General features: G+C 51.3%; 5 protein-coding genes across 5 annotated transcripts; 3 read left to right on the plus strand and 2 right to left on the minus strand.

The window, feature by feature from the left end:
- Positions 1–844: 844 nt before the first annotated feature.
- Positions 845–2836, plus strand: BDP55DRAFT_698526 (Alg9-like mannosyltransferase; the record flags this gene model as incomplete). The annotated part of the gene is made up of 4 exons (XM_060577785.1): positions 845–912; positions 991–1253; positions 1315–1727; positions 1781–2836. The coding sequence occupies 4 exons, from the start codon at positions 845–847 to the stop codon at positions 2834–2836; spliced, it is 1800 nt and encodes a 599-aa protein (XP_060422962.1).
- A 624-nt stretch (positions 2837–3460) lies between these two features.
- On the minus strand, positions 3461–5535 carry BDP55DRAFT_759147 (amino acid permease/ SLC12A domain-containing protein; the record flags this gene model as incomplete). Its single annotated transcript, XM_060580822.1, has 8 exons — positions 3461–3670; positions 3729–4144; positions 4226–4489; positions 4587–4769; positions 4846–5018; positions 5074–5201; positions 5265–5335; positions 5391–5535. The coding sequence occupies 8 exons, from the start codon at positions 5533–5535 to the stop codon at positions 3518–3520; spliced, it is 1533 nt and encodes a 510-aa protein (XP_060422963.1). The 3' UTR covers positions 3461–3517.
- A 1273-nt stretch (positions 5536–6808) lies between these two features.
- BDP55DRAFT_565582 (proline dehydrogenase) lies at positions 6809–8316 on the plus strand (the record flags this gene model as incomplete). The annotated part of the gene is made up of 2 exons (XM_060570435.1): positions 6809–7464; positions 7515–8316. 2 exons carry the CDS (start codon positions 6809–6811, stop codon positions 8314–8316), a joined length of 1458 nt encoding a protein of 485 aa, XP_060422964.1.
- Positions 8317–8686: 370 nt separating this feature from the next.
- Positions 8687–9719, minus strand: BDP55DRAFT_683325 (uncharacterized protein). The gene is made up of 2 exons (XM_060576331.1): positions 9244–9719; positions 8687–9184 (listed from the first exon to the last, which is right to left on the minus strand). The coding sequence occupies exons 1-2, from the start codon at positions 9704–9706 to the stop codon at positions 8832–8834; spliced, it is 816 nt and encodes a 271-aa protein (XP_060422965.1). The 5' UTR covers positions 9707–9719; the 3' UTR covers positions 8687–8831.
- Positions 9720–11846: 2127 nt separating this feature from the next.
- On the plus strand, positions 11847–12149 carry BDP55DRAFT_525513 (Clr5 domain-containing protein; the record flags this gene model as incomplete). The annotated part of the gene is made up of 2 exons (XM_060567806.1): positions 11847–12016; positions 12083–12149. Coding segments are annotated over 2 exons (237 nt in total), but the record flags the coding sequence as incomplete, so codon positions are not given.
- Positions 12150–12241: the final 92 nt, after the last annotated feature.

Genomic DNA, 12241 nt, shown 5'->3' on the forward strand with positions numbered 1-12241 from the left:
GCTGCCACTCATATGTAAAGAGGCTCAATGTTTCTTTTCATTTCGAGTGTTTTGGAATTTCGCGTCCGTCTTCAACGGCGGCACAGGAGAAAGATCTGACCGCGAGAACCCAACCGTCAGGTCAGTGTGAAGATGAGACGACGGGAGGAAATCCGTGCTCAAGCAGGAAGTATCAGCAAACACCAGGCCACTAAAAAGCATGTGCATGCAATGCAGAAGGGAGAGCCGTCTTGGTGGTACACGCATGTCTCTGCGCTCAATGTGCGGTCGATAATTAGAAAATGGAATGATATGGCCAGAGCTCCCTCCAATGACGAACAAATGTGGCAGGGATACTATGACACCAACAGTACGAAATTCCCCATCCCCTAGATACCTACCTACCTTCCTACGTGTCAACTTTAGGACGCAGCTGTGCCTTGGACGGGAGACTCGAGTGTCGAGACTCTTTCATCACCACCTGGCGCTAGCTCCGGACTTTCCTGGCCTGGTGTCAAGCCACAATCTTCGGCTTGTTTCTTTTCGTCATCATCACGCCTGGTCTGTGCGGCAGCTGCAGGCGGTAGCTCCGTCGAATCCACAAAGCTTTGGCCAATGACAATTCTCCGCTTTTCGCCTGCTTACATACACTGTACATACTCCGCTTACCAACACCTTCTTGGACAGTGCTAATATCCATGTCACTTACTGCCCCCAGAACCCCTGCTCATTTGGGGAAGCTGTGGCGTTACAAGCTCCCGAGCTTTTCGAAATGTTGAGGGCTGCAGCTTCGTGGCTTCACCTCAGTCCATCGACCAGACGGCCGTGTTGATTTGCGCACTGCTCAACACCACAATCAGCCACGATGCCCCCCAAAGCAGCCCCTCGACCAAGGGAGTTTGTCCATCCAGAAGCTGGACATGCTCGAAAGAAGTAAGTTATCGCACTTTCTTTGCCTCTGTTTTCATGGAAACTAGGCAAGACCCCTCCACTAACAGCAACTCTCAACAGGCCCCCCAGCGCTTTCGCTATCGAGCCCATCACGGCATTCTACTGCTTCCTGGTTGCCAACATCATCTCTGCCCTCTACGCTCCGATCCAAGACTGCGATGAAACATTCAACTACTATGAACCGACCCATTACCTGTCCCACGGATATGGCTTGCAGACGTGGGAGTATTCCCCCACCTATGCCATCCGCAGCTGGCTCTACGTTGCTCTGCATGCCGTGGTTGGAAATATCCGCCGATTGATGCCACAGTCCACCAAGGCAAGTACATCGTGGCACTACGGGATATCATATGCGACCAATTGCTGACCATAACCAGGTCGGAGAGTTCTTCTTCATCCGCTACGTACTCGCTTTCAGCTGCGCCCTGTGCCAGACCCTTCTCTTCCGTGTCATTAGCCTCACTCTCAACGCGCGCATCGGTCTGTTTTTCATCCTGGCCACCGTCTTCAGCCCTGGAAACTTTCATGCAAGCACTGCGTACCTGCCCTCCAGCTTTGCCATGTACATGGCTATGCTGGGTGCTTCGTCCTTCATGAACTGGCGGGGTGGTCTCAAGACCGCTCAAGGCATCTTTTGGTTTGCTGTTGGTGCGGTCGTGGGATGGCCCTTTGCCGCAGCACTCTGCACACCATTCCTCATCGAGGAGGCTCTTTTCGCTGCCTTGAGTGATACGGACCGCTTGCTCGAAGCTATCATGCGTGTGGTGAGGGGTGTCGTTGCGGGCCTCATCGTTCTTGTAAGTCCTTCTACTCGTTCCTTTGGGAATAACCAAAGTCTAATGCTAGCTAGTTCTTCGACGGCGTTATCAACACTTTTTTCTACAAAAAAATCGAGGTCGCAGCTTGGAACATTGTCAAGTACAACATCTTCTCGGAATCCGGCGGGCCTGAACTGTACGGCACAGAACCTTGGACCTTTTACTTTCGTAACCTGACCCTGAACTTCAACATCTGGTTCGTGCTTGCGCTCGTCTGCCTTCCTCTGTTCTTGCTGCAGAAGATCATCTCCCCTTCTGGCCAGGGATTCCAAACCGGCCTCCGTGCACTGGTCTTCATCTCGCCTTTCTACCTGTGGCTCGGCATTTTCACCCTTCAGCCTCACAAGGAAGAGCGATTCATGTACCCTGCGTACCCCTTCCTTGCCCTGAACGCAGCCATGTCTCTGCACATTGTTCTCACCGCACTCGGCAACTCCGATCCAAAGACCCTCGTTGGCAAGATCCCCGCCAAGCTCAAGCTATCCTTGGTCACGATTACCCTGCTTCTGTCCTTCGATATCAGTCTGTCTAGAGTGTACGGCATTTGGTCTGCCTACTCCGCCCCGCTGAGTCTTTACAAACCCCTTGGAGCTGGTGTCAGTGGCCAAGAAGGCCTCGGTGTACGTGGCGACAACGTCTGCTTCGGCAAGGAGTGGTATCGCTTCCCGTCATCTTACTTCCTGCCTCGCGATATGCACGCAAAGTTTGTTCGCTCCGAGTTCAGGGGTCTGCTCCCTGGTGAATTCTCTGAGGCTCGCACTGGATTCGGTTTCTGGAGCGGTACCTGGATGCCCACAAATGGCATGAACGACAGAAATGAAGAGGACATGGGCAAGTACGTTGACCAGCGATTCTGTGGTTTCATGGTTGACACACAGTACCCTGAACGAACTGCACCCCTGCCTCCGAACGAGCCTGACTACATCGCCGATGAGGAGAACTGGGAGATTGTCAAATGTATCCCCTTCTTGGATGCAGAGAACACCCCTGTTCTGGCCAGAGCCCTCTACGTGCCCAACCTTCCGTTTGTCCCAGAGCAGTTTAAGCGGAAGTGGGGCCGTCACTGTCTGCTCAAGCACAAGAAATGAGGCGATCCTTTCTCACGATTCTATCACTGAAGGTGGATGCTCGAGCCATTCTTGAAAGAAGTATGAGTCCGTCCGGATGAACGGCCCTTGCAGTTAAACTGAGGATCTTGGCCAATCATCAACATCACCCAACGGTCAATCATCTCGACGGCGATACAGTCACATCTGTTACAGAACATATCCAGGATATGAAAGTGGGAGAAGCCTCACGGACAGATAATGGTTCAGAAGGATGACAGCCTTTGTTGGGCAGTCGTTTGGCATAGGGACAGTCTGAGCACCACCAGCACTTGTCGGACTTTGGAGTCAGGACAAGGCTGTAAGCAGGAAGACTCAGTCACTCAGATGCGCAAAGCAAACTCCTCTAGATTCCAGAGCCACCTATCGATGAAGCCGCTCAGATCCCTGGAAGGGAAATCACATGCGGTCACCTATAGCAGAGCACGGGCCGAGGTTTGTGCTCATACAAAGAACATATATATTCATTGCTGTGCCATTGTTCCAAATTCAGGCATCAGTGTTCCTGAGCCAAGTTCCAGCCAGCCTTCCAGGATGTGGAAGTTCTAGAACATCATCGTGGGGGACCATTGACTGAACCTAAAAGATGACCGACAAGCCCCGCTTCCACATGCTCGTCTTCTTCTCCATCCCTTCGTAGACATCGTCAAGCTCCTCCTCAGGTCATCTTCCCATATCAAGATCAACGCTGTGCAAGTCGACACCGAATCCCCAATCTTTAGTATAGACCTTCCAGAACAAGAAGAGAGAGATGGTGATAGGAGCAGCCAAGTATCCCTGAAAGAATGATTCTGCGCTCGGCTTTCCTCCGACAGGCTATCGAGAATTAGCAAGGGAACTACCCAAGTTGTAAAAGCGGAGACAGGGGACTTACAAAGAGAGAAGAATAAAACGTCGCAGCAAGCGAACAACAAACCAAAAACACACCAACATAACTCCCCACCACCCCCAACGCAGACCTCCACGGAATCTCCTCCAGACTCCTCCCTTGCATCCTCCACGCCTTGCGAAACCGAATGTGCGCAATCATGATGCTCGCGTATGCAAACTGGCCCGAGAGGCCCGTGACGGCGAGCAGCCAGTTGAAGACGGTCTTGCTGTCGGCGGCGACGGTGATGAAGGAGATGAAGCCGAAGGCGACTTGGAGCGCGACGCAGTAGATAGGCCGGCCGGACTTGTCGATTTTGGCAAAGATGGCGGGGGCGCGGCCTGATTGGGCGAGGGCTTGGAGGACGCGGGTTGAGCCATAGGTGCAGCTGTTTGCGACGGAGATGACGGCGCAGGTGATTACTGTTTGAAGTGTCAGGTACGAACACGGCGGTACAACTGAGGGAGGTAGTTGGAGAGGAAGAGACAGGGGTTAGGACGTACCCCCGTTGATGATGTGAGGAAGGATTTGGATTCCTGCAAGCTGGACAGCCAGGACAAAGGGGGACGCCTTTGTATTTGCGCCGCTGGCGCCGAGAAGGACGTCGCTGTCCGAGGGAACGATGAGGCCCATGATGAAGATGTTGAGGATGTAGAAGAGGGTGATGCGCCAGAAGACTTGGCGGGTGGCTTTCGGGAGGGTTCTGCGCGGGTTTGTGGCTTCGGCGGCGGCGAGGCCTACCATTTCGGTACCGCCAAAGGAGAAGGCTAGGATAATTGTCAGTTCTGGTAGGTTCCCGGAAGCTGATGACTTGCACCCTTTGAACTGGGTTGGGAGGATATAGAGTTGGGAATGGGGTCTCACCCGCGGTCACAAAGACGGAGCAGAACCCCTGGAATCCGTTTCTGAAAGCGCCTGGATCGTGCCAGTATTGCGCGCCGATGTAGCCCCTCGGGTCTGTGGGTACGCCTCCGGCGTTGATTATGATGCCGAGGATGATGAAGCCGATGCAGGCGATGATCTTAACGATGGCTAGGATGAATTCGACTGCATTCAGAGTTAGTTAGAGAGAAGGATTTCCAAGTCTTTTGAAGTGAGGGGAACTTCCCTTCGCCGTATCCACGGACTCCAAATACTTGGATGATGATCAAGAGAGACATGAAGACGGCGCACCACACCCCGGGGTTGACTTCATCTCTACTCTTCCAGAACTCGATTGTGATGCCGGCGGCTGTGATTTCAAAGGGGAGGGTGACCATCCATCCGATGGAGTACTCCCAGCCCATGGCAAAGCCCCTGAGGAAGGTGTGAGACATCGGCTTGGGCCTCTCTGTTAAGCTAGGAAACTTACCAAGCTGGGTCGATGAAGCGAACAGCGTATTCGTAAAAGGCTCCGTTGACTGGGTAGATGATTGCAAGTTCTCCGAGAGCTTGAACGGTACACATCATCATACAACCAATGATGATGAAACCTATAAGCTGTTGTCCTTTTAGCCCTACCTCAAATGGATTAATTAACAATGTTGATGTTGAGATACTTACCAGAGCAGCTGGACCTCCTGTCCTCAAAGCGCCTCCAGTTCCGACGAAAAGACCTGCACCGATAGAACCTCCTGAGAGGAGAGCATCCAGTCAGATTCTGGGTGTTGTATGAGACGAGTGACATACCAATCGCAATCATCTGCATATGCCGACCCTTTAGGGCCCTCGACAACTGCCGGGTCTGTGGCTCACTCTCCCCCTCGTCATTGCTAGACGTGGGCTGGACGGCCGCTTCGCTGGCGACGTCGAGTTTCTTCTCTTCTACAGTCATTCTGGAAAATGGGCAAGTGGTATCCGTGTTCAGACTCAATTGATCTACATCATTTCAAGGTCCCAGAATATACGCGGGTTTCATCCGTTTAAAGTAATTTAAAAATCGCCTGAACGTATGCGACTTTATCTTCGTACGCGATTTCACGCCCCTGAACTGCGTCAACCCCCATTCTCGAATGGCGTGCAAGCAATACCATCCTTATCAGAATCCCTGGGAATTTTCAGGATGCTGGTATCAGAGCGTTGCTGTGCAGATACTTATCGACTGTTGGTGAGTTGGGATCGACGTCACCGGGGGCGCGGGTTTACGACGGGTGTTGAGTCTTTATCGATGGAAATACTTGACTTGAAGCTGCTACATCATAGAGCTCTCTCCCTATACCTCCAAACTTCCCCGCGAAGTCATTTCAGATGCAGAACCAATTCGAAGGTAACATAGACGAGTTCGACAAATCAAGCTTGGCGATGTGTGTATCGTGTTACAGTGGGTTGATGTTGGTGATGAGCAATGCGCACATCAAAACCACGAACAGGTTGCAACTTTTTCGGCCCGGTTTGAATCCGTGATGAAGATAAGATGTAATCCCGGCAGATCAAGTACAATGCCCCGAGAATGATAAAAGGGGAAGGCGGGGGACCAGATAAGAGACGTCGGGGTGATGTTGAAAGATGGTGGGGTCGTATCGGAGGGGTGCCCGGTAAGTGGGTCCGATACGGAGTCGTCTCCGGTCCCTCCTACTGAGTGCTTCCCGGATGGAGTAATAGCAACCTACGCCACGTGCGCTTCCCCTCACGGACGAGCCGTAGCTTATCTACGCCCGCTTCTGCGGCCCACGGCCAGCGACGACACACTTATCCGATAGCCAGTTGGCTTTGATGCCGTTGTGCCGTCCAGAGTTCAGGACGCCCGAATTTGCGGATGAGCATAGAGTTTCTGAACTGACAGCGAATCACTCTCTCCGCCATGGATGTCTAAGACTGAAGCGTGATCGCTCGTCCACTGGGATCACCATGCATCTACTTCCGGGTATCGGACGTATACTAGACCAGTTGCGGTGGTGTTTGGATGGGCATAGCTCCGAAACGGCACGATCCGGTGCGATAGAGGTTGGGCATTTATGAAGAGCAACCCATATGCCATCTCCCCATATCTACCAATTCCATCAGCGTATCTCTTCACAACTCAAAGTACTCTCTTCACAACCCTGCAACCGTCATATCCCCCAGCACACCATAACAAGAGACACAACATTGCCCCTGCGCCAAAGAAAATGAAGTCCTCTTTGGGACTCTTTGCCGCCAGGCGGCCGTGGGGTACCACGATAGCCGTCAGATCGGATAAGCGCGCCTACGGCAAGCCAACAAAGCCAAGACAGTCCCTCGGCGCCGCCAACTCACCACACGCCGCAATAAACGACACAGCTCCCTTGATATTGAAGCCAGCTCCGACAACGACAAAGACAAAGAGGAAGCCCGTCGATGGGTTCCCGTTGTCCGGCATGCCAACAGGCACGCTCCTACGGTCTCTCCTCGTCACCACAATCTCCTCCAACCGCTTCCTCCTCATCCCCGCACTCAAAACCTTATCTTTCCTCGCCAAGCCGGGCCGGACGATCTTCTTTGACGTCGACCGCAACCCCGTCTTGCACAAGATTTTGCGAAAGACATTTTATGATCAGTTTTGTACTGGTGAGACGGCGCAGGAGACAAAGGCGTGTGTTCAGAGTCTCAAGGATTTGGGTTTCAGGGGGGTGATTCTTACGTATGCTAAGGAGACTGTGTTTGATCACTTGACGCAGTCTTCTGTTGAGCATGGGAAGCTTGTTGGTGCGTCGGCGGACGGGTTTGATGAGGATATTGAGTCGTGGAAGAAAGGTACCCTTGAGACTGCTGCTCAGATTGAGGGGGGTGACTATCTCGCCATCAAGTAAGACACGCCCATGAGCATTCAAGATAAACTTACTAACAACATCCCAGATTGACTGGTGCCGGCCGTGCCGTTACTACCTCATTCGCAAACAATGAGCTACCGCCACAGCAAATGCGAGACGCACTGACTGAGATTGCGACGATATGCAAGCAACGCGGCATTAAGATCATTGTCGACGCCGAATCAACTCACTTCCAGAAGACCATCGACAGAGTGACGCTCGAGCTCATGCGTCGCTTCAACACGGATGGAGTTGCATCTATCTACAACACTTACCAGGCCTACCTCAAGCACACACCCGATAACATCACAAACCACCTTACTGAAGCTGCTAAGGACGGTTTCACCCTCGGACTCAAGCTTGTTAGGGGCGCCTATATTCTCTCTGACAACAGATCAATGATCCACGACACAAAGGAGGACACCGACCACGCGTACAACTACATCTCTCAGGGGGCCGTGAAGCGCAGCATCGGCGAGTTTGGCACATCAAAGGCCTTTCCGTCAGTCGATCTGTTCCTAGCAAGTCACAACAAGGAGAGCCTCTTCGCCTCGTTGAAGCTACACCAAGACCATGTCAAGAACGGCATGCCCACTGTCCCGATCTCGTTTGGCCAGCTCCACGGCATGTCGGATCAAGTCAGCTTCTCGTTGCTACAGACGAAGAGCGAGGGTATGGAGAGTCCTGCTGTGTTCAAGTGCTCTACTTGGGGCACTATGAGCGAGTGCTTGGCGTACTTACTTCGCAGGGCTGTGGAGAACCGCGATGCGGTGTTGAGGACGACTGATGAGCATACCGCTGTGAAGAGCGAGTGCTGGAGGCGGATGAAGTCGGTTTTTACAGCTTGATATGAAGTGGGAATGGCCCATGATCAATGAGCTGAAGCGCAGCGGTTGGCGGTTTTGAATACTACAAGCATCTCGCAGAATGCAAGCGCCGCAATACTCGTCTCATGTCTGACTCCAGTAAACTCGTAATGTCATCAACTAGTGCACAAACTTTCCCAGAGTCTTGTTGTCTCTACCGTCTAGCAACATACTCTAAACATGCTCGACTCACTTCCACATCTCATCAACTGCTGGACGGCGTCAGTACATCCGTCTCCAGTCTTTCTCTAATTCTGCATCATTCTGATACTCCTCATAGGCGCATGTAATTGAAATGGGACCGGATCGATTTATAAATCTTTCTCTTATAACAGTACGTATATAAGTACCTACCTATGTATGTGACGCCATGATGGCCATCTCACAGTTGATGGAAAAACAGCTCGCCTAAAATCAAGCATGAAATCTTCTCCAGCCCCTTCAGGGCTAAACCCCAATCTACAAGTAGAAATATCTTGATAGTTCCTCGCAGATGATCATGTACAGTCTGTTGTATTATAGACAATCCTGTTGAGATGTAGGATAGATGCATCGGATGTGTCAAACAAGTACTCGCGTATGGTGTTGTTGACAATGCCGTAGAGATACCCATTCAAAGTCGTCGCAATGGCCGAGAACTTTGCCAACTCCCCTTCAGACGTTTCAAGAGTGATATTACTCAACAACTCATTTTTCTGTCCCATTATCCGACCACTGATGGTTCCGTCGGAACTGAGGGCCAAGTACACGCTGTCCAGATAATTGTTCCGCATCGTGACAGCAAATTGCTGTGTTGCTATTGAGGATGAATCATCGGATTGTGGAATGCTATCGAGGATAACAGGCTCTGCTGGTATGGATGAGTCAATTTGAAGTCTCGCGAACAGCGTTGAGATTTTTCTCGCTTACTTTTACTCCAAACATCGGTTTCGCCATCATACTTTGCTTCGATCATGCTGGAATTTCCTGGGCCGCTTGCTACCAAAGTGACTTGGTCGAGCACTTTGCCACTGAACTGCGTAACCATGGCCAAATCTGCGTTGGTCGTTGCTTCTAGAATCCCATCTAGTCCCTTTGAGGTTGTGTAATGGTCGATATCATTGGCAACAAAAATCCTGCCACCCTTTGCCTGATAAGCTATGATTCGACTGACTTTTGTAGGACCAGTTGAATTTGCGATTTGTCTCAATGTTACTGCAAGTTGTGACTTCGGTGAAGCGCTCAATCCAGCAGCCCACACCAACCCGCCAGAACTCCAACCATCACGGCCCTCCTCGCCGCCATCCTTAATGTCGCGTATAATGTTGTCGGGCGTAAGATAGAATAATCTGGTTTCGCCACAATCATAATCTTGGCAGGCTAGCGCTGTCATTGGGGACCCGGGACGAATGCTGACTGGCCAATCATCGGGGCCGTCGGAAGATTTGAACTTATCCGTCAGGTTGGTCGTAAACCAATCTGTTGAAGGTTCGTTCAGGCTCGCTACTATCAGCGCGCCATACACATCTTGGAAGAAAACATTTCTCTGATTCACTCCGTCGATTGTTCGGTTCGCCGCTGCCAATCGCGATGTGCTGAGGATGCAGCTTGTAGAATTCTGACTTGTTGTCGTATGCTGACGGCTACGCAAACCTCCAGCAACACCACCAGCGATGGCGCCGATGAGTATCACCAGGCTGGCTACCAGTGTGATGATGAATACGCGCCGCGAAAGGCCACAAATGGTACCAATCCGCTCAGATTTGGCTGTCGAGTCGCCTTGTTGCTGGGGGAAGGGTTGGTCGTAATTGTGTTCATCCAGCTTCTGGTGTATGTCCGAAACTGGCTGAAGATAATGACCTTCGGTGTTCCACGCATCCGTCCCATGAACATGGTGTACCTCGAGGCCGGCCTCCGGTCGACGAGGGTCTACCTCAAGTGTGCTGTAAGCCTGCGTGCCAGCCATTTCCAACAGGGCGTAGGTCGCGACAGATGCTGTAATATCTTTATGTGTGCGCAGTGACAAGTTGACAGATTGTTCAAAGGAAAGAACAGAAGTCTGAGAGGATGAGGAAAGGCTTCGTCTGAGAATTATGTGACACCCTAAGCCAAGATTTTCCTCCCTGAGTGATTTGAAATCTTGCACCCTGATGATCAGGCTCGACACATCTGGGATTTCCGCTTCAAAAAGAGGCAGCCTTTCTTGGCTCTGCCTGTGCCTTTTGTCTAGCCCTTTATTGAAACCGCGTGATCAGCAGGGTGTCATATGTCCATCTTGATCGGACTAGATCAAGCGAAGCTTCAGGGATTGGTGATAAAGTTACTTTGCAACCTTACCTTCATTACAATCAGGCTCGCCATTGTCGGCCGTTTTGCATCAGAAGTGCCTCTCCCGGGAGTAAGATCGACACAGCTGAGTACTTGCGTCCCAATTTCCTGAGGCATTTCATGCTTCCGGGAATAGTAGCGTATCAACGGTTTGGTTTCGATAAGCAGGCTGGGGTATCTTGGGACCACAAGCGGCACACCGTGGAGAAGGACAAGGCTTTGATACTAACTCGCCCACAGTAGACGAGGGCATAATGCATGCGGCAAGCCAGATAATTTTTCTCACGTCAGCTTTTGCGAGAACAGCCTGCCTTAATCCCAAATTAAGATTTTGAAAGGTCCTTCGGGTGAGAGGGTTCACATCCGCAGAAGCAAGCTGCAGTCCAAGATCTTTCTTGTAAGTGACCAATCCAGGCTAGCAGATAATAACAAACTACCGATTTGGACTTGGGATAAACGTGTATTACCGGGGTCTATATCCGAGTCCCACTTATCAATGCGAAGTCTTTTTGTCTTAAACCAATGAAATGTGCCGCAGTTGGAAGGGTGATGGAACAACCGCCTGAAGTCGGGGATGTTGTGTTGGTTACAGGGATGCCGAGATAGGTACAGAAGCCTGCCCGTCTCAAGAAAACGAAATCATGATTGAAGGTAGAGCAAAGTCTACACGCACTTTGGAAAAGGCCCCTCCAGAGAGCAATAAACGCCGTTTTACCGGTATTATCGTCTCTTATTGAAACGTGCATTCACCTGAGAACTGATCATCCAGATTGCGGAGGAATACCAACTGGAGGTTCACAACTCGGGCCGAGTGGGTTCCCGCCGGTATCATATGGAGCGATACAACCTGGAAGTAACCAGGATGAAGCCCCGCCATGCAGAATTGCGCCTAATGTGACCAGATACACGACCAATGGTGACATGCCCCAATTGATTGATAACCGTTCGACTTCCACTGCCCCTTTGTGCCAGATCTGCGAAGTCTTTTTGTCCCTGGCTACCGAAGAGGCGCACAATTAGCCCTTAGTAACTTCCATAGCGCCAAGACAACCTTTCCCTGCCAAGGGAGCGATTCTACGACTGGTCCCTGTCCACACCCTTCCCGAGCACCGAGCGAAGGCCATTGAGTTCCGTCAAGAAAGCACTGTGCTTAAATCGCACCTACTATCGAGTCACTCAAAAATCATTGGCCTGTCTACCACGCTATGAATACTTCACGCGACGCCGGGGCACCCCTAGTCACTAGGAAGACTTACGCCACAGAGGAAGTCTGGGACTGCCACCGTTCTATTATCACCAAACTATACCAGGACGATAAGAGACCCTTGAAGCAAGTTAAACAGATTATGGAACGTGATTACAGCGTCCATGCCACGTGAGCTACGCCTGAAAGCGCTGTATAACTTTTATGTACCTAGTGGGAAGCTAACGATAACCGAAGCGAGAGAATGTTCAAGACTCGACTTCGCAGTTGGGGAGTAGAGAAGAAGCTCAAGGAGTTTGAAGCTTTGCACATAGCCCAGCTCAAGCGGGAGCGTGAGGCCATGGGAAAGGAATCGGAGTTTTATATCCGAAACCAGAGAGTTCAATGGGAGAGAGT

Source organism: Colletotrichum godetiae (genome assembly GCF_030913485.1).
Source record: "Colletotrichum godetiae strain CBS 193.32 chromosome Unknown BDP55scaffold_77, whole genome shotgun sequence".
NCBI classification, from domain to species: domain Eukaryota; kingdom Fungi; phylum Ascomycota; class Sordariomycetes; order Glomerellales; family Glomerellaceae; genus Colletotrichum; species Colletotrichum godetiae.